We start from the raw sequence: 21,625 nt of genomic DNA on the forward strand, positions 1-21,625 counted from the left end.
TTTTTTTTTTTTTTTTTTTTTTTTTTTTTTTTTTTTGGTTTTTCGAGACAGGGTTTCTCTGTATAGTCTTGGCTGTCCTGGAACTCACTCTATAGACCAGGCTGGCCTCGAACTCAGAAATCCGCCTGTCTCTGCCTCCCAAGTGCTGGGATTAAAGGCGTGCGCCACCACTGCCCGGCTCAGCTTGATTTTTAATTATGCAAGTGTGCGTGCCTCTGTGTGTCTCTGTGCAGGCGGATGCAGGTGCCCTCAGAGGCCGGAGTTACAGGTGCTTGTGAGCCATGGGACCTAGGTGTTAGGACCTGAACTTCAGTCTTCTATAAGAGCCCTTGGCACTCAACGGCTGAGCCTTTACCTCCAGCCCCTGCTGATTAAATCTTAAGGGACCGAGGCAGGTAGGATCTCAGGTGCCTGCAATAATGAACAATATGGCCCGTGGAGACTTTGAGAACAAGAATCTCAATCAGCTGGGCTGGTTGGTTTGGTTTTGTTTGTTTGTTTTGTTTTCTTTCCTAAAGCCAGGTTCTGGTGCATCTCTGCCCTGTCCCCCTCCTGCACATGGCTGCAATGGTGTCCGAATTGAAGAGGGTGGCAGAGGTGACTCTGCATCTTCTCTGATGTCCCCACCCCTAGCACGCTGCTCAGTGGCACCTTGCTGTGCTGAACCAAAGGGCCCAGGTTCCTTCCAGACTTCCACCCACGTCCTAGCCAGTCACCAGATCACGCAGCAGGCTTGCACACCGCGGCTTCGTGGAGGGTGCTTACCTGGAATTACAGGAAGCTGCCAGGCACGCAGGGGAGGGCAGGGAGGACTGAGCTGCAAGTCCAGAAAGATACTTTAGAGCCCGGGCCTCACGTGGTGGCTACTGGTGGGCGCGCGCCTGCCGCTGCGGCAGAGGGCAGAGTGGTGGAACTGATCTCGCTGAAGGGCAGAGAGAGGTGGGGACCCTCTTCCCGTCCAGGTGGACAGTGGCTGAGGCTCCATTGACTTGGTGAAGCCTCACCAGCTGCCCAGAGGCTCACTGCTGGCAGCTGAAATCACCCTGGGGGGTGGAGGGGAGCGAGGCGGGGGGGGGGGGGGGGGAGGCACAGCCGCGCTTCTGAGACTCTTGGGTTCCTGCATTAACTTGGTGAAGCTGACCCCATGTCTATGGCTGCCTGGGCCCTCCCTGCGGTTTCCGGAGCACGGAATCCTGGAGCAGAGGAGAGCTGCTGTAAGCAACCCATGACATGGGCAGGGGAGTCAGAGTGAGCAGCTGCTCCGAGAGAAAACAAAGCTCTTTCCTGGTGTCCCCCAGCAAGGCCTTATGGTAATAAAACCCTCCTGCCCCCAGATCTTTTGCAAGGATCTAAACTCCATAAAAAGGAGCAAATGATTTGATCACTGTTGAAATTCAGTTAAAAACAAAAAAACACAAGGGGCCTGGAGAGATGGTTCAGAGGTTAAGAGCACTAACTGCTCTTCCAGAGGTACTGAGTTCAATTCCCAGCAAGCATTTGGTGACTCACAACCACCTGTAATGAGATCTGACGCCCTCTTCTGGTGTGTCTGAAGACAGCTACAGTGTATTCATATTAAATAAACCTTAAAAAATAAAATAAAAAACACCCCCCCAACCCAAACCCCATAGCTGGGGGGAAGGGTAGAAGGGGGGCAGGAACACCAAAGACAGAAATTCAAATCCAGGTGTACAGACAGAGAGAGGAATAGAGAGATGGCTCATTAGCTAGGAGCTAGCAGCATATGTACCCAAACAAACAAAGGAAAAACTATGCTCTGGCCGGCTCACGGTGTCAGAGGGGGCGATAGGGAGAAAGGAGTGATAGAGAAATAGATTTATTTTTTTCTAAGATAGGGTTTCATGCAGCCCAGGTTGGTCTTGAAATTCTAACCCTCCTGCTTTCTTATCTGAAGGACTGGAACTTGCTACTATGTTTGGCTAACAATTTGTGTGTGTGTGTGTGTGTGTGATTGTTTGTTTGGTTTGTTTTCTTCCAGACAGGGTTTCTCTGTGTAGCCCCAACTGTCCTGGAACTCACTACACAGACCTGGCCTGGAATTCAGAGATCTGCCTACTTCTGACTCTGCAGTGGGATTAAGAGCGTGCACCATCATTGCCCCCCATGCTTGGCTATTGAAATTACATCGGTATGGGCTCAAATTATATCCTATTAAATTATGATGTTAAGGGTTGGAGAGATGGCTCAGCAGTTAGGAGCACTGGCCGCTTTTTCAGAGGCCCTGAGTTCAATTCCCAGCAATCACATGGTGGCTCACAGCCATCTGTAATGGGATCTGATGCTCTCTTCTGGTGTGTCTGAAGACAGCTACAGTGTACTTACATATATAAGATAAATAAATCTTTAAAAAAAATTTAAGATGTTAAAAGATAAGGAAATTGGAATGACACACTGGAAAATATTTATGTAACACAAACTAAGGCGGTGGCCAAGAATGACAAACAGGGCAGAGCAGTGAGACAGAACACGTGCAAACTGGAGTCGGGGAGCAGTTCAGATGGCAGCGTAAGGTGTGGATGTGGCATGCTGGGACCTGAACATGGGTCTGCTGGAAGAGCAGCAAGCACTCTTGAAGGATGAACCCAAGATCTCACCATGAAAAGGCTCAGCGGGTAAGAGCACTGATCGCTCTTACGAAGGTCCTGAGTTCAAATCCCAGCAACCACAGGGTGGCTCACAACCATCCATAACAAGATCTGACACCCTCTTCTGGTGTGTCTGAAGACAGCTACAGTGTACTTATGTATAATAATAAATACATCTTTAAAAAAAAAAGAAAAGAAAAAGAAATGGGTTAACCCATGAGAAAGATATTATTAGAAACACGTGTGCACACCAAGCCCCAAAATATAGGAAGCCAAGCTGGAGAATGCAAAGGCAAATGCAAGCTAGTTCATCAGTCAGGACAGAGGCTGCAAATACCATACGTCCACAAAGGAACCAGACAAGCCCGAGCCACATGCACTGGAAACCCAGCCGACCTCACACGCGATTAATGCCACCCTGGGCCAGGGGGTGGATTCCCCAAGTTGTCCTCTGACCTACACATGTCTGCTGACAGGCACACCCACACATGTATATCCGCAAGCAATATAAAATGTGAAACTAAAAGCTTTTTAAAATGCCAAGCAAAAACATGTATGAGATCTTCTTAAAAGCAGGACGGATTCTCCGGGGGGAGGGTGGGGGTGACCATATGTGGCCGCAAAAAGTCTCAATATATTTAAAATAACGTAAGTCAAACAAAGAATGTACATGGTGTGCACTCTCACCACAGTGGAATGAAATCAGATTAATAACAGAAGGGAGGCAGGCAGTTGGAAAAGGATACAAATATGTGGGAAGGAAGCCGACTCTTTAGCAAGCTGAGGGTCAAAGAAAAAATTATGAAGGAAATTAGAAAATACCTTGGGATGAATCAAGACAAAAAATGCAGCCTGGAGACCCCGCTCATTGCTTACAAGCACCAGCTGCTCTCGCAAAGGACGCGGGTTCAATTCCTGGCACCCATGTGGCATTTCACAACTGCCTGTGACTCCAGCTCTGGGGCATCTGACTCCCTTCTGCCCTCCACAGGCACTGGGTACACATGTGGTCCACAGACGTGGTGCACAGGCGTACGTGTTAGCATTCTGTCTAAACTCCACCCCACAGTTACCTGGCAATAGCCAGGTAGGGCTGGCTCACTATAAAAGGAGCTGCTTGCCCCCTCCTTGTTCTCTTGTTTCTCTCTTGCCCTCGTAGGCGTTTCCCTCCTCCCCTCCCTTCCCTAGTCCCTTCCCCATTTGTCCATGTGTTCATGGCCGGCCTCTATTCTACTTCTCCCTATTACTCTTCTCCCTCTCTCTGCCTTTCTCTGCCTCTACTACCCTTTTAACTCCCCTCCCCATGCCCTGAATAAACTCTATTCTATACTATACCATCATGTGGCTGGTCACTCAGTTGGAAGGGATGCCTTGACATGGGCTGGAGGAGGCACCCCCCTCCCCTATACCTCATCACATCTCCATAGACCATATTCCCCTCTCTCTCTATCTTTTTTTAAATACATCAACACGTGCAGGCAAAACAAAAATCGCCATACCAATGCATATGTGCTGTGGCAAGCCAGAAGGGAAGTTAGGGCCGATAAGTCTGTATTAAAAAGAGACAAGATCTTGGGGCTAGGGAACTGCTGGTCTGCGTACCTAAGTCTATCTGCAGAGACCTCTGGCCCGCAGCCACCACCGATGCGCTGCTGCTGCTGCTGCTGCTGCCTTGGCTGCTGCTGTTCTTCCCAGGCAGTGTAACAGCAGCTCTTCTAAGACAGATGCTCCCAGATGATGGAGTAACTCTCACACACACCTTTATTCCTCTGGATAGGATATTATGCACCGTTTTGGGGTGGGGTGGGGTCTGACAGCAGGTGCTTCCTATTGGCTTGGTCTGAGATGTTAGGGATGCCTCATCTACATGTGGAGGGGTTTGGGGGTGCTGCGCCTATGTGACTGATGGCCACAATTCTCTCTATGGGTGGCTGTGACAGTGACAGGGGCCTGATGTTGGGAGCAGGTGAAGCTCCTACTGTCCCTTCTGGGTCCCTGGAGCTTCAAGCCCAGCTCGACCTTACCAGACTTCCTCTCGCGGACCACGGCCCCACAGGAAAATGGTTCAGCAATGGAGAGCTGGTATTACTCTTTCAAAGGATCCACATTCATTTCCCAAGCAAGCACACATGGCAGCTCACAACTGCCTGTAACCCCGGGGAATCGCATGCTCTCTGTTGGCCCCTGGGGACACCTGCACTCACTCGTGTGCATGTGTGATCATGTGTGCGAGCGTTCTCTCTGTCTGTCTGTCTCTGGCAGCGTCTGGGATTTCAGGGAAGAAAGCTGTGCCTCCAAGGGCACAGGAAGTGCCTTTTACACCAGGCAGCAGTATTTGCATTGAAGAAAACAGAGAGGCTACTCATGTCCAATTGGAACTAAAAACGAAAATACTGAAGAAAGTGCAAGGGTGCCCACCTTGTGACCCCAGTGCTTGTGAGGTGGGGACAGGGGACCTCCGAGCAAGATGGCTAGTTTGAGCTCACTTGACAAGTTCTGGATTCAGGGGGAGAGGCTCTGTCTCCATGTATAAGCTGGGAACAAAGAAAAAGGCAGACATTCCTTCTTTCTTTTCCTTCCCTCCTTTCTTCTTTTAACAATTTACTTGTTTAATGTTTGTAAGTACACTGTTGCTCTCTTCAGACACACCAGAAGAAGGCATCGGATCCCGTTACAGATGGTTGTGAGCCACCATGTGGTTGCTGGGAATTGAACTCAGGACCTCTGGAAGAGCAAACAGCTAGTGCCCTTAACCGCTGAGCCATCTTTCCAGCCCTGATGTGAACTTCTGATCTCTACTCCCAAGCACACCTGTGCAAATGCACCTCCGTACCAGGCACACACACACACACACACACGTGCCAAAAAGAGGGATTAGTTCTTAATTTCAAGTGCAAACGCAAAACCAAACTAAACCAAAATCAATTTATGAAGCCAAATGTTTGCTCTTTGTGCACACAAGGAGATGGGGCATTTGTGGTTCAGTACCCTTCTATTTCCAGCAGTTCCCAACAACCATGAGCATGTGTCTCCACTGGTTGGGGCAGTGTGGCTCAGCAATGCTTAACTGGTATGCTTGTTGAGGGTAGATAGGTTTCATCTCATTATGCAAATTGTAAGCCCTTCAATATGTCTCCCAAGAGAACCAGGTGGTTTGGCAAACAGGAGGCAAAGTCTGGAGAGTGGAAACTCAGACAAATGTGGAGACTGTCTGTCAAAAAGGCTTTAAGGAACAGGGGAGATGGCTCAGCTGGGAAAGCTCCTACTTTACACTACGGACCCGAGTTTGGATCCCCAGCATCCACGGCATAGTGGCACACACAGCTGGGTACAGAGGGCACCACATCTGGAACTGGGGAACTGGGGCTATGTAGATAGGTAGGTCCCTGAACCTTATTGGCCAGACAGCCCAGCAAAATGGATGCACTTTGGTTCAGTTGGAGAACTGGTCTGTTTGTCTGTTTGTTTGTTTATTTATTTATTGTATATGAGTACATTGTAGCTCTCTTCAGAGACAGCAGAAGAGGGCATCAGATCCCATTACAAATGGTCGTGAGCCACCGTGTGTTTTCCGGGAATTGAACTCAGGACCTCTGGAAGAGCAGCTAGTGCTCTTAACCTTTGCTGAGCCATCTCTCCAGCCCCTCAACCACATTCTTCAATTGAATTCTACTAGAGTTCTTCAACCCAACAGCTTTTCTGCATCTGAGGTGGTTTAAATGATAATGGTCCCCAAAGGCTTATGGGCTTCAATACTTGGTCTCTAGTTGGTGGAACTTCTTGGGAAAGATTAGGAGGTGTGGCTTGTTAGAGGTGTTCCTAGGAATAGGCTTCAAGGTTTGACAAACTCATGTTATTCCCAGATAGCTCTCTCTGACATTTCTTCCACTTTGCCTGTCACCATGTACTCTTTAAGAAAAGAGAGATTATTTATTAATTATGTACACAATAGTCTGCCTGCCTACATATATGCCTTCATGCCAGAAGAGGGCATTAGATTCCATTACAGATGGTTGTGAGTCACCATGTGGCTGCTGGGAATTGAACTCAGGACCTCTGAAAGAGCAGTCAGTGCTCTCCACCTCTGAGCCATCTCTCCAGCCCCCTACATGGGTTCTCTTAACTTTGAAACAGCAAGCTCCAAATAATCTTTTCCTTATATTATTACCTTGGTCATGGTGTGTTATCACAGCAATAGACTAAGGCCAGTCTGTTTAGCTTCTGAGATCAGTGGAGATTCAGTGGGTTTAGGGCATGATGGCTGTAGACCTTTTTTTCCTTTTTATACTATTTAATCAGGGGCTGGAGAGATGGCTCAGTGGTTAAAAACACTGGCTGCTCTTGCATAGGATGTGGGTTCAGTTCCAAGAACCATACGGCAGCTTACAACCATCTTGTAACTCCAGTTCCATGGACTCTGATGCCTTCTTCTACCTTCCCTGGGCACTACATGCACATGATGTATGTATATGCATGCAGGTAAACATGTGAGAATTTCGGTTTCCTAAAAAACCCAGGTATGTCATGTGACTATGTTGTGAGATAGGTGACTGCTTCACAGCAGCTGACTATCATTTGCCTCGTGCTCTGGCAGAGGCGTGGTTTTGCCAGCTGCAGACAGTTTCTGTGAACTCTGGGATTCTGGGAACTTCTCATAGGGTATAAATGCCGAGCTCTGAGAGGGGCTATCAGGTGGGAGTGCGCTCTGCAGAGGAGGCTACTGTGTCTGTTGCTGCTGTGGCTTGTCACAAGGCTGTGAGCAAAGAGACGAGTAGATTGGATATTCTGACAATGAAGTTTGAAGTTGACCCAAGGAACTCGATGCCCCTAATCAGCAAGAAGCAGTCTGAAAAGATCTATGCCCCCTTCCCCCCTCTAACCTTCTTTCTCCCCTACCTGAGGTAGGGGGTTAGAAGGGTTCCATAGGAACTCAATAAAGCATCACAAAAAAGTGTGCATACACATAAAATAAAATCATAAAAAGGGGCTGGAGAGATGGCTCAGTGGATAAGAGCACTGACTGATCTTCCAGAGGGCCTGAGTTCAATTCCCAGCACCCACATGGTGGCTCACAACCATCTGTAATGGGATCCAATGCCTTCTTCTGCTGTGCCTGAAGACAACAACAGCGTATTCACATACATACAATAAATAAATCTGTTTAAAAAAATCATAAAAAAAATCAAGTGTTTAAGTCAAACCCAAACAATGGAGGGGTGGGAGAGGGGCAGCCCAGCAGTTAAGAGCACTTCCTGCTTTTCAGAGGACTTGGGTTCAGTTCTCAACACCCACATCTGGCTAACAACTGTATCTTCATTTCAAGGAGATTCAAAGTCCCTTTCTGGTCCCCAAGGGCAGCTGGACACAAAACTCTAGCAGACAAAGATAAAAGTAAACTTCAAAAATCAAACAAACAACAAAAACAAAAAGCCATGAACAATGAAAAACCACTTTTTAAAAAATTTATTTAAGGAACACAAAATGCATCTAAATGATTTTTTGTTTTGTTTTGAGACAGGGCCTCCCAGGTCACGGGACCAAGGGTGTGTGTCACCATTACTCCCAGCATCTAAGTGATTTTTTAAAAACCAAAATTTCAATGCATCATCTGCTTCCCCATCACTCTATCCAGTCTAAGGGTATTTGAAGACATCTTCTGATTTCCGTGTAAATCGTCTGAGATTACTGAATACAAGAACATGTAAAATCCAGGGGTGCTGGGCACCTTCCATTTCTGGCTTGGAACCTTGACCATCCCCCCTTCCCATACCAGTCTCCTTGGCCCACAATACGCACTTGGGAGACAGCTGGAAAAAGAGCTTTCCCGTAAAAACCTAACATGTTAGGCTCAAATTCCAGCCCGGCCTCCCTGGCGCTGCAAGGCTAGTGAAGAGAACTACAAACACTAGAGCATTACACACACAGTCGGCTCCTGCTCTGCACTTCCTGGTGAGACCAGGGCTCTCAAACATGGATGGAAAGAGGCAGAGTGCCGAGTGTGAGATGCGAGGGTCCCAGTCACATCCCAGACTCCTTCACAACCCATCCCTCCTGCTTCGAGCAGAGCAGAACTGGAGCCTCAGAAGCGCTGTCCCGCAGGTGTGAAGGAAGGCCTTGACTTAATGCCTGACATGAGACTGTCTTACTACAGCCACACATCTTGAGCACAGTGGTCCTTAGGGCTGGAAGTGAGCTGTCCAGGCAGAGGTGCATGGGTCATTGGGTGGTGGGTGTGTCCCCATGGGGGTTCCTTAGGCTGTGGAGAAGCCAGCCACGTTCAATCATCACCTGTAGGACTAAAATCCAACCCCAAAACTATTTAAGATTTGCCCTAATTCAATGCCCAAGTTTTGGAGACTTTGGCTTGATGCATGGACACCGGAAGCCCGCAACCCTTACAGCTCCCACCAGAATACAGAGGCTGCGGTGCAGGATGAGGTATCTACCTCGCCTTAAGAGTAACTGCCCGTTTTAAGCCTCCTAGAGTTTGCCTTTCAAAACCCAAGCTAAAAAGTAAAAATTGAAAACTATTTTTGCATGATAGAGGAGTGTGAAGTTCCTTCCTTCGTCAATCCTGGGTGGACATGGATGTCCGTCCACTCGAGTCTGGGACGGGAGCAAGCCTTAGGTTCTGCACAGCAAGGGTGCGGGTGGGAGCATGAGGCTGAGCAGCTGTGCTGGGCAGGGATGGCTGAGCGCTAACATCGTCCTTGAGTGGGGCAGACAGCGGGAAAGATAAACCTACTTCTACCCACTCTCCACACCACAGAAACTCAGAGAGAAAGCTGTCACTAATGACGGGCGTTGGAGGAACAACAGAGTCTGTGGGACATGCTGGCTAGGACAGAAAGCCACACTCAAGAGTCTGCGAAAGGACTTGGAAGGCAGGTAAGGGGCCTGAGACCCAGCTGTGGACCAGGGAGCCCCTGGCTGTGGGCTTGTGTTCTTAGCAGGCCAGTCAGTCAGTGCTAAGCAAATCTCATCACCCGCCCCTGCCATGCCCACCAATAGGAAAGCAGAGATCACTGAGTTTGTTTTATCAACGGTTTCTGCAGTGTGACCCTAGTGCCGATGTAGAACCCACAGCAGCTGGGCCCTAGGTTCACAGGGATGCTGTGCTGGACACTGAAAGGTGACAAACTGAAATGGGCTGGACTGAGCTGCTGGCCTGGTCTCTTCACACCAGCGGCCTTCTCTGCTGTTTCCTGGCATGTCCCCCACCCCCACCCCCCCGCAGCAGCAGGTGGTCATTTGGGAAGCTACTGGTATGCCATTTGCTTCCAGAATCACAGAGACTGTAACAAACCTTACACTAAACACTGTTCAGTCCTGAGTTGGAGGCGAGCCCAGCGAGGAGGGCCGAGTTCATTAGGACTCTCTTCCCTCCGTGGCGCAGCGTCATACATGGCCTTTGGCCTTTCCTTCTTCCATGGCCTGACTCTCGTGTTGTTTGCCAGCGGCTCCTTCTACAGCCTTCTTGCTCCCAGCTTTGCTGGCTTCCTCCTGAGGTGAAAGGAGAAGAGGAGCTCACTCAACCACTGCCTTCCCGAGATGGTCCATCAGGTCTGCAGCAAGTGTGTACGCTTGGATCTGGGGTGCACACTGGGTAAGTAGGGGTGGCAAGCAATGAGGAGCTGCCTACCTCAGGCAGCTGCTGAGTAGCTCAAGTCCTTATGCTACTCATAGCTGAAGATGGAGGACAGACCTGGGACCACAGGGTGGCCATGGGGCAGGAAGTTGACCTGTGTTCAGACACACCCACTGCCAGCGAGGCTCCCGATGACAGCAGAGAATACAGTAAAGGCCACCACAGGCACACCCGTTTCCAATCCAACCTGGACTTTACTAGGAAGTCTCCCCAGAGAAACAACACTGAAGGGCTTAGGGCTGTTGTCATTTTTTCCAGACAGGGTTTCTCTGTGTATGTGGCCTCCTGTTCAGACAACTGCCTACCTTGGCCTCTGTTTCTCAGGCACTGGGATCAAAGCTGTGCGCCACCACTGCCTGGCTGCATTTATTTATTTTTAACTAATTCATTATTAGATATTTTCTTTATTTACATTTCAAATTTTATCTCCTTTCCTAGTTTCCCCTCTGAAAATTCCCTTATCCCTCTCCCCTCCCCCTGCTCCCCAACCCACCTAACTCCTATTCCTGGCCCTGGCAGTCCCCGATACTGGGGCATAGAGCCTTCACAGGACCAAGGGTCTCTCCTCCCATTGATGACTGACTAGGCCATCCTCTGCTACATATGCAGCTAGAGCCATGAGTCCCTCCGTGTGTTTTCTTTGATTGGTGGTTTAGTCCCAGGGAGCTCTGGGGGTACTGGTTAGTTCATATTGTTGTTCCTCCCAGGGGGCTGTAAACCCCTTCAGCTCCTTGGGTACTTTCTCTAGCTCCTTCATTGGGGGCCCTGTGCTCCGTCTAATGGATGGCTGTGAGCATCCACTTCTGTATTAGTCAGGTACTGGCAGAGCCTCTCAGGAGACAGCTATATCAGGCTCCTGTCAGCAAGCTCTTGTTGGAATCTGCCATAGTGGGTTTGGTGGTGGTTTATGGGATGGATCCCCAGGTGGGGCAGTCTCTGGATGGTCATTCTTTCAGTCTCTGCTCCACACTTTGTCTCTGTAACTCCTTATTTATTTTTTAAAAATAACAAGAGAACTTGGTTTGGTGGCAGATGCCTATAATCCTAACGCTCATCGCCAGAGGCAGGAGGATCTCTGAGATGAGCTAGCTGGGTCCACAAAGAGAAACCATTTTAAGAACAAAACAGAGAACAAGAAGAGCACTGCTCCACCTCAGGAGTCAGCCCTCAGCTCTCAGGGACACGCCAGGGCCTCCCACCTGTGTCTCTGCCCACATGGAGTCCCTTCCTAAGTCTTATTTCTTCCAGCCAGGCTGCCCAACCTTGTCCCTAGGCTAGCGTCCTTACAAGCCTGGGGCTGTGGGCACACTACCTTTGCGTCCCGCTCTGCGAACTTCTTGAACATGTTGGCGTACACCCTGCGGTCCCGCTCGTTGTGCTCCTTCGCCTTCCTCTGGCACATGGAGATCTGCAGGCGAGCGGCCCTGTTCTGAGGATTGACTGCCAACACCTTCTCGAAGTCGCCCTTGGCCGACTCAAAGTCATTCATGAGCAGCTGGGCCTCGCCCCTTCTGTACAAGCCTTTCTCATTGGCACTGTCCAGTCCAAGGGCCTAAGAACAGAAGGACAGGTGGGCAGGTCACAGGTTGGAAGGGACAACTGCCGCTCCTGTCACCTCAGTGCTGAGGCAGCGCAATCACACGGAGGTGAGCAGAACTATGCACAAGAGTCACGCAACAATCAACCACGGTCCACCCACTTGTCAGTATTTTAGTATAAAATGTCTCCAGCTCGGGGGTGAAGCTTGAGCCCCTGATGGTGCTGAGAGCTTTGACTGGACCTCACTCTGTAGACCAGGCTGCCCTCGAACTCAGAAATCCGCCTGCCTCTGCCTCCCAAGTGCTGGGATTAAAGGCTTGCACCACCACTGCCTTTATTATTATTATGGTTATTATTATGACCCTTATAATAAAAACAAGCCCTGAAAATCTTCCTGTGAGGATCAGTTAAGTGAAACCCCATGGTTCACAGAATGGATCTAAAGAGGTGAGTCTTTTCACACCAAGCTCAGTGAGGGACAAGTGTAGAATGCACTCATCTGACGTGGAAAGACTGCTGCTTTCACATAATAACTATGTCCAAATCTTTCTCTATTTAGTGTATATATATATATATATATATATATATATATATATATATATATTTGTGTGTGTGTGTTGTGTATTATACAAGTATGTATCGATGCATCTGTGCCAGCGAGCACACACACACACACACACACACACACACACACACACACGCACGCACGACAGGTATCTTCCCTTTTATTTTCTGCTTTATTTCTTTTGAACCTAGAGCTCACAATTTTCAAGTTTTCAGAGAGACTGGCAGTCAGCAAGCACTAGTGATCCTTTATCCTGATCCACTTAGTGCTCCCCTTCTCTGTGGGTTAGGCCAGGCTTGTATGTTGAGTGCCAAGATCTGAACTCGGGCCCTATATGCTTGCACAGTGAGTACTCTTACAGCCTCTGAGCCACCTTTCCAGTCCTAAATCTACATATTTTAAGAATACATATGCAAAGTCTGGGGTTTATCTTAGCTTGCCTAGTATATACAAAATACTGAATTTTATCCCTATCTTAAAAACAAAACAGCCGGGCGGTGGTGGCACACGCCTTTAATCCCAGCACTCGGGAGGTGGAGGCAGGTGAATTTCTGAGTTTGAGGCCAGCCGTATCTACAAAGTGAGTTCCAGGACAGCCAGGGCTACACAGAGAAACCCTCTCTCAAAAAACCACCACCAAAAACAAAAACAAACAAACAAATAAAACAAACCACCAACAGGAGGTGGAGGCAGGAGGACCAGAAGTTCAGCTACAAAGCAAGTCTTAAGTCAAACTGGGATATGAGAGTTTGACTGAAAAAAATAAAGCAGTTATTCTTCATTTGGAAAAACTAGGACTCTATAGAGAAAGATGCTCTGGGAGGGGAGAGAGACACTCAGTGGGAAGGGCACCTGCTGATGAGCTTCAGTGAGCTTGGTCCTTCAGCATGGGGGAAGGAGAACTACCCCCAGGCCGCCCATGTGTGTACCATGTGCACACGCACATGCAGACAACCTCTCCTACCATAGTAAATGTCTAAAGGATTGGAGAAGCCATTCCCGGGCTAAGAGCATGGCTCTTGCAGAAGCCTCGAGTTCAGTTCCCAGCAGCCCAGCAACCCTATCACAGCTGCCTGGGACTCAAGCTCTAACGATCAGACTCCCTCTGCTGGACCCAGGGAGCACCTGCGCATACACACACACACACACACACACACACACACACACGCGTGCGCGCGCCACATACAGATAACACAAATATTATCTGTACATGTACAAATATTTTAAAGATAAAGTAAATCTTTAAATGAGTGGCTTTGGGAGAGAAAGTTGATGGGAATTTTATAGCTGGGCTTTTTTTCTTTTTCTTTGTTTTTGTTTTTTCGAGTCAGGGTTTCTCTGTGTGGTGCACCCCTTTAATCCCAGCACTCGGAGGCAGAGGCAGGCAGATTTTTGAGTTCGAGGACAGCCTGGTCTACAAAGTGAGTTCCAGGACAGCCAGAGCTATACAAAGAAACCCTGTCTCAAAAAACCAAAAAAAAAAAAAAAAAAAAAAAAAAAAAAAAAAAGCATGAGCCACAACTGCCTGGCTTTTTTTTTTTTTTTTTTTTTTTTTTTTTTTTTTTTTTTTGATAGCTGGGCTTTCTTGTGTGCTTAAATTCTGAACTTTGTAACAGCTATATATTTAAAAAAAAAAACAGCACAAACTTTAAAAAGTATAATTAACAATAATATTCCTCTCTCAAGGCAAAACAAGCCAACTAAACTCTTATATAAAATGTCTTTTTTGCCACTTTATATCTATTTTTTGTTGTTTTTAAAAAATGTATTATTGTGCTAGAAAGATGGCTCAGCAGTTAAGAACACTGACTGCTCTTCCAGGGATTCTGAGTTCAAGTCCCAGCAAACACATGATGGCTCATAACCATCTGTAATGAGGACTGATGCCCTCTTCTGGTGGGCAGGTACAGAGTCCTCATACACATCAATAAATCTCTAAAATAATATATTATTATTACCTTTGTGTATGCACATGTAATACTATGAATGAGGAAGAGGCCAGAGGACATATGACAAAGTTGTTCTTTCTTTCCCACAAGGTCCTAGGAATCAAACTCCTGTCATCAGGCTTGACAGCAAGTGCCTTTACCAGCTGAGCTATCTTGATAATAGTTATTTTTTGAGACAAGAACTCATGTAGCCCAGGCCAGCCTTGAACTCTCAATTCTTCTGTTTTGCCTCTCAAATGCTGAGACCATAGGCATTAACCATGGTGGTAAATGCTCTGAATAAGAATGTCTCCCCCCCCCCCCAGGCTTATATATTTGAATACATCATCACCAGGGAATGGAATTGTTTCAAAGGATTAGAAGGATTAGAAATTAGGAAGTGTGGCTTGTTGGAGGAAGTGTGTCACTGGGGGTAGGCTGTATGGCTCAGTGGTAAAGTGTTTGCCTAGCATGCACAGTGCCCTGGGTTCAATCCCCAGCCTTGCAAACAAAACAATAAAGAGGGAACCTCAAGGCTCTTTGTCTCCTCTCCCACAAAGGACCAGGGTAAGGAAGACCACAGATGAAGACTCTTATCAATTCTGTTAATGGCTTTATGTAAAATGCAGGATAAAAGTAGTGCACAAAAAGCCCCATCCTTTATGGCGTCCCAGCTCATGCTGACCATAGAGGAACAGCCTGAAGGGGGCAGAGGTGCCACACAGATAAACGGAGAGTGAAGTACGGCTCACCCACCTTGTCGCAGCACTCCACGGCTTTGTTGTACTCTCGGAGCTTCAGGTAGCACATGGCCAGGTTCAGGAAGGCTGCGAGGAGGAACGACTCTGAGGCTTTGGACTCCTTCTCTGACAGGCCGTATTCCATCTCCAGCCAGGACACTATCTTCCTGTACTGAATCACGGCCTGCGTGTACTTGCCTCCCTAGGAGAAAAAAGCCCCCAACAACTTGTATCCATCTGGAAAGGATGCAGTGAAGTGTGAGCGTGGCCTGCCCTAGCCGAGTGCTCACACGGAATAGTTCTGCATGTCAGCCCCACTCTATCTCCTGTCCCTCCCTAGTTCTGCGGAAGCTCTGCTGGCCTGTGAGGTGGCCTGGACCAGGGTAATGCCACCGCATGGCTGCTTCAGTGTTCTTTCAGCCTGGCAGCAGGAGGTTACACTGTTTGGAACCAACATTCCTCAGTCTTTCAAAAGGATGGTGAGCCATTTGGCTTATGGAAGAGGAGGTGACTTTCCTCTTTTCTCTTGGCATTCAGCACTGATAGTAAATACTGCAATATGGTAACTGGCAGTCCCCACACAGCAGGCCTGTCTAAAGCAGATTGTGCAAACGCTCGGCTCTCAGTAGCAGTGAAAGCAGAGGCAGCACGGCAGAGCTGCAGTGCCGGGGCTCTACCCCGGCACCATGTGATTGTTAAGAGTGGGTGGGCCAGAATGCCCTGTGCTGACCACGGCCATTGATAGCACACAGTGTACATAACCCTAAAGAGCAAGCTTACCGTGTGAGAGACTGTCCTGCTCTTGTCTGGTCTAGCAGCCTCCTCCGCCGTACCAAGGCCTCATGCATACTAAGCAAGCACCATCCCTGCTCTATTTCTAGGCTGATGTTTTTATTTCACACAGAAAAGGCCTTGCTAAATTGACAAGTCTAGTGCCAAACTCAGTCTTCCTGCCTCAGCTCCCAGGCAGTGCTTCTCAGCCTTCCTAACGCTATGACCCCCTTTCTCATAACCATAAAACTCCCAACCATGAAACGTTTTCTGTTGCTACTTCATAACTGTAATTTTGCTACTGTTATGAATCAGAACGTAGACACCTGATATCTGATATGTGACCCCTGTGAGGCGCTGTTTCAGAGTAACCAGACTCTAGATATGGTCCTGCTTACTACTGAGTTCTGAGAGTTGTAAACACTGAATGTTGTACATAGCACATGCCCTAAACAACAAACTGTGGGGTGGAGACAGCGTGCTGACTACTGTAGGTACAGCTGCACCACGGAATGGCAGCTTGTAACAACACGAGTAAACCTGGAATATAGGTGACAGTTCTTTTCTGCACAGTAATTACAAGCTTGAATACAGAGGACCCTTCCTGTACGACTGTACAAGGGATGGCAGACCTGACTGCACTCGGGAGAGGGAGCCATGACGATGTAGAGCTCTTCCTACAACACTCCAGCTCTCAAGCACAATCAGCCAGCCGCGGCCACACTTCCTTCCCAAGGAGCACTAGGGGGCGCAAGATGCCCGCACACAGCAGAGCGTCCTTAGCCTTCCTTTGTGCAGTGACAGTGCTACAGTGCCTGACAGTAACTTTCAGAACCGGATGAGGACAGTGCTTTCTGTGTCTCTGCATGAGTGTTCAGAGGTTGAAAGGAAGTTTCAACATCAGTCTAAATACCACATTCAGTCCCTCTCTGCCCACAGCTGAAACTGGCCTGGCAGGTGAATAGATCATGCAGATATTAAGGGACATAGAACTGTAGTCCAGCCCATCCCTACAGTCACCCACACTCTGCACATGGCACACATCACGTCAGATACTCTGGGAAGATGACGCTGGCCAGAGCAGCACAGCCAAAAGAAAGGCTCCTTAAACTTTGAAGGGAGAAGGGACAAGCAGACAGAAGGCAGTCCTCCAGCCTCTGAAGCAGACAGCCTGACTGGGGGGGTGGGGGGGTGGGGCGGCGGTGGGCGGTGCCTTGCTCCTCACCTAGAATGAGGAAGGAGCCTCCAGGAAGTGCTTGGTGAGACAAAATGTTCAGAGACATTCTGGGGTAAGTCTTAGGTCAGTGATTTTGAACCTTTCATTAATTTTTTTCCCCCCAACAGACTGATGTTTTGAAAGATCCTGTCTATCAGATTACATGTTAAAAATAATGTGTTCCGTATGTGTGACTAGTGATCCAGATTTTATCCAGATTGGTCATTTTAGGAAGATTTGAAACATGTTGAAATATACTTATCACCCCTGAAAGGCTCCCTGCAACACAGGTGATTGGCCTCAATGACATGGAAGGGACAGCTCCATTTCCAGATCCCTGCTCAGGGCTCCTATCGCCATCTGCTTGGCTGCCCATGAGTCATACGTTAGTTTATAACTTTGTTACAAATACACACTGTCTCTGCCAGTGTTTCTTTTGAGGTGACTATGGCCCCATAGTTCTGCAGTTGTCCCACATGGTGTTCTTGTTCCAACCCCCTAATGTAAGTCAGTAGTAGATGTGACAGCATTTCTCAGTACAGAGGCTCATGAAGAGTAGCCTCAGGTCTCTGCTTTATAGTGCTATAAAAAACAAAACAAAACAAAACAAAACAAAACCCAGGGGCTGGTGAGATGGCTCAGTGGATTAGAGCACCCGACTGCTCTTCCGAAGGTCCAGAGTTCAAAAGGTCTGAAGTTCAAATCCCAGCAACCACATGGTGGCTCACAACCATCCGTAATGAGATCTGACTCCCTCTTCTGGAGTGTCTGAAGATAGCTACAGTGTACTTACATATAAATAAAATCTTAAAAAAAAAAAAAAACCCAAACAACAAACAAAAACCCCAATAATTGTGTTTAAAGACTGCTGGTAAAAGAAAGAAAAAGCAAAGAAAACTTGGGTTCCCTCCAAGTCCTTTTTTTTTTTTTTTTGAGGCAGGGCTTCACTGTGTTGCCCTAGTTGTTTGGAATTTGCTCTGTAGGCCAGGCTAGCCTCAAACTCACATACATACACTTGCCTCCAGAGCCCTGTGCTTAAAGGTGTGCCAACAAAGCTGGCTTCTGGCTTGGGTCTCCACACTACAAGGCAGAGACAGGAGTCAGCCACTTGCACAGCATCACTTGGCCCAGCAGAAGACTGCCCGCTCTGAACACTCATCGAGAAGCCCTTCACTTGATGTGGAGACAGCAGGAATTTGGAAGTGGGCTGGCAAGCAATGGGCACAGCACTCCGAAATTTCACTTAATGAGTGTGGGTGTCAGCCCTGGGGGATAAAGCACTGGTTCCTGGGTCCTGAGGAGACAGGGCTCTGGAGAGGCAGTAATTCCCTGGGGCAGCTGTAAGTGACATCTTATCACTGTGGCCACAAGGCTCAGTGTTTTCTCCTCATCAGGTTCTTGGGAGGGCCGAGCCTGGTCATCCATGCCGGTCTGCAGGGCCTTTTTGGTACCCAGCCAGTATCATTTTTTTTTTTTTTTTAGATTTATTTATTATTATATGTAAGTACACTGTAGCTGACTTCAGACGCACCAGAAGAGGGCATCAGATCTCATTATGGGTGGTTGTGAACCACCATGTAGTTGCTGGGATTTGAACTCAGGACCTCTGGAAGAGCAGTCAGTGCTCTTACCCGATGAACCATCTCGCCAGCCCCTCAGCCAGTATCATTAATGGCATCTTTATCTTGTTGCTCAGTTAATAGTGGTACTGATAAGTAATGATATATTTCTTGATAAAACCTTAAATATTAAACATTTATTTTGAGGATATTTGCTGTGAAAGCTGCTGTTTTAATTTAAAGAGCGAAAATGTTTTAAAACATTTTTAAGATTTGTTTTTATTTTTTATTTACTTATTTTATTTATGAGTACTCTGCACATGCGCACGTGCATGTCAGAAGAGAGCATCGGATCCCTGTACAGATGGCTGTGAGCCACCATGTAGGTGCTGGGAATTTAACTCAGAACCTTTGGAAAAGCAGCCAATGCTCTTAACTGCTGAGCCATCTCTCCAGCCTAAAAAAAATTTCAATTGAAAATTATAATTAAAACAATCAGGAGGAGACTTGCCTTCATTGTAGTTACATAAAAGCAGCCACAGCACGGCAACCTGAGAGAGATCATCCAAAGTGAACTGGGGGATCTGCAAGGCCTTTCCTGTCTCACCTGTCAGGGGGGAGCGGGCTGGAGCCGCCCCTGTGAACTCTGACCTGGGACACACACACTCGAGCGAGCCAGGTCTGGTCCACCTCGCCTGCTCCTGAGGAAGCTCCACCTGCTCACAGCACACAGAAGAGGCCTCTGCATTACCTCCTGCACACGAACTCACTCTGCTCACTAATCCTCCTACAGAGCACAGCAGGCCTGTGAGAACTGAGGGTGCGTCTCAGCACAGGGTGCTGATGGATACTGGGTAGGTATCCCCACATGGAAAGGACTTAGAGACTCACACACCTTGAAGTACACAGTTCCCTTCTCTTTCACGATGGCAGCCTGCGTCAGCTTTTCTTTGGTGTCCATCTCCCAAGATTCTTTGGCCTGTGTAGAGATTTGTGGCGTCAGTTAGCTGAGGAGAGGAGGAAACGCAGCAGTTCATGCCTGGGGGACAGCAGCGATCTCTATGAGACCCCAGCAACTGTGGGCCGCTGCTGGGATACCAGCAGGCCAATGCACCGGTGTTCCACTAAGAGCACATGCCATAGCAAGCTGTGGTCTGACCTGTGTTGTCCAAGGAACACAAGCACGGAGCACTCTCACAGACTGCATTTTGAGGGTGACAAAGCAAGCCTCCCTCCTTAGAGACACTGGGATCGTAACCTGGAGCCCCAAAGCTCCCTCACTATGGGCTGCTGTCACGTTAGCAGGCTGTTTCTGTCAGGCTTGCTTTCCAGCTTGGAAGTGAGATTGCTACTTATGGTCCAGGCCAAGCTGCACGTGCATGGAGCACTTCTAAAATCCCAGTTCAGGCAGCTGTCTCTGAATTCACAGAACCAGATGCAGTATGGCCTCTAACAGGATCAGTTTGCAGGTGTGGACCTGGGGAACTTTTTCTTTTCTTTTTTCCAGACAGCACTGCATGTATCTCAGGCAAGCCTCCATTTACTACGTAGCTGAGACTGACTTCTGATCCTCCCGAGTGACAGGATTAGATGGCAGGCATGCCATGTTGTCACAAAGCACGGAGAAGGGTAGAGGTTCCACTATGGAAAGGGCAGGGAAACTCGAGGCCCCGATAGTCCAGCGTGGACAGAGCATGGGGTCATTTCAGAGGAATAAAATCGTAATAAGAAAGGCGGTCTCTGAGGGGAGCCACAGCTGAGGATGACAGCTTACTCAGCTTATGGGGACACCGTGCAGTACAGGTGGGAGCCTGCAAAGACAGCCCAGAGTTGGAGGCTGTCCGAGGAGGTACACCAGCCTGAAGGCCACGGCAAGTTCCCTCTCCTGTTCTTGGACACGTATGAGAAACAGCCTGGGTACGTTTGTTTCTTCTCCTTGGTTGCAGCTGCTGGTCCCGAGGCTGAGACACTGGGATTGTAACCTGGAGCCCCAGCGGAGGCCTCTTTGTAACTCCTGTGGAGTGTGCAATTCCTTCAGCACTGAAAGGCTGCACCCCAACTCCCCTAAGGAGCTGCTTGGCAGTACGTGAACTTTTTTGTCCTCAACTCAGGAAAAAAAAGTACAAAAAGAACAAGCCTAGGAACAAATACAGGAACAAGTCTTGGATTCTACCCAAAAGTTAAAAGAAAAAAAGAGGCTAACACACAGTAAAAAATAAGAACACCAGCTCCTCTCCTGTATCAACTGTGTTGTGTCAGCTTCCCACGCTCGGAGCAGAAGTGTGGGGGACAAGAGTCATGGATGAAGAAAAGCAAACACAGAAACAAACACTATTTAGCCAAGTCATCTACCGCACAGTTACAGGCACAGGATGAGAAGACCCCACACCACAGCTTTAGCGAAGTTGGGTTTGCTCACCTTCTCGAAGCTCTTAAGGGTGACCTCGTACATAAGCTCAGCATTGGGGTCAATGCCAAACTTAGGCTTCCCGGCTTCTCCAAAACCATAGCTGAAACGGAGAGGAAAAAACAAGACTCAGGAGGACTGGTATACTTCTTTGGTTTTCTGTGTGGAATCCCTGCTGTGGTTTCCTGAGACCTGCTGCATCGTGTTCTCTTAGCGCATGCTCTCTTAGCGCAGGCGCACAGTTCCTGTACTCCCTAGGACAGTGTGCTTAGCATGCTGTTCAATATCGATGCCTGGTTTTAGACTTTATTCTTTTCTGTTTGGTTACAAGGACTTTTTTCCTTTAAGCTTTATGAGCAGAAAGGACAGAAGAGTCTATTACTATAATTATTATAGTAGTAAAAATCACTATAATTCTGTTTGAATACTTTTAACATTTTTGCTATTTTATTACAATTGTTTTTACTGTTCTGTTACAGTTTCGTACTTGTATATAGAATTTCTCATTTTACCCCAGCTCCCTCACCACTCCCTCCCCCACAGGAACTCTTTCCCACATGTCCATGTGTACTCAAAACAAGCTTTTCACTTTAAGGAAGGGTCAACTTCCAAGAGTACTACCTCCAATCAGAAAAACTGCAGGGGG

The 21,625-nt window shown here is 48.0% G+C and overlaps 1 protein-coding gene across 1 annotated transcript in view; it reads right to left on the bottom strand.

Annotated features, from left to right (window-relative positions):
- Window positions 1-7,710: 7,710 nt before the first annotated feature.
- Fkbp5 (FK506 binding protein 5) overlaps window positions 7,711-21,625 on the bottom strand; it is an 87,397-nt gene continuing 73,482 nt past the window's right edge. The window contains exons 7-11 of the mRNA NM_010220.4: window positions 20,992-21,082; window positions 19,468-19,551; window positions 15,043-15,228; window positions 11,567-11,806; window positions 7,711-10,109 (exon numbers count right to left, since the gene is read on the bottom strand). Of these exons, the coding sequence (NP_034350.1) occupies window positions 10,005-10,109; window positions 11,567-11,806; window positions 15,043-15,228; window positions 19,468-19,551; window positions 20,992-21,082 (706 nt within the window). The 3' untranslated portion in view covers window positions 7,711-10,004. The remainder of the gene's footprint in view (window positions 10,110-11,566; window positions 11,807-15,042; window positions 15,229-19,467; window positions 19,552-20,991; window positions 21,083-21,625) is intronic.

The sequence above is a fragment of the Mus musculus genome, chromosome 17 (assembly GCF_000001635.26).
Source record: "Mus musculus strain C57BL/6J chromosome 17, GRCm38.p6 C57BL/6J".
NCBI classification, from domain to species: domain Eukaryota; kingdom Metazoa; phylum Chordata; class Mammalia; order Rodentia; family Muridae; genus Mus; species Mus musculus.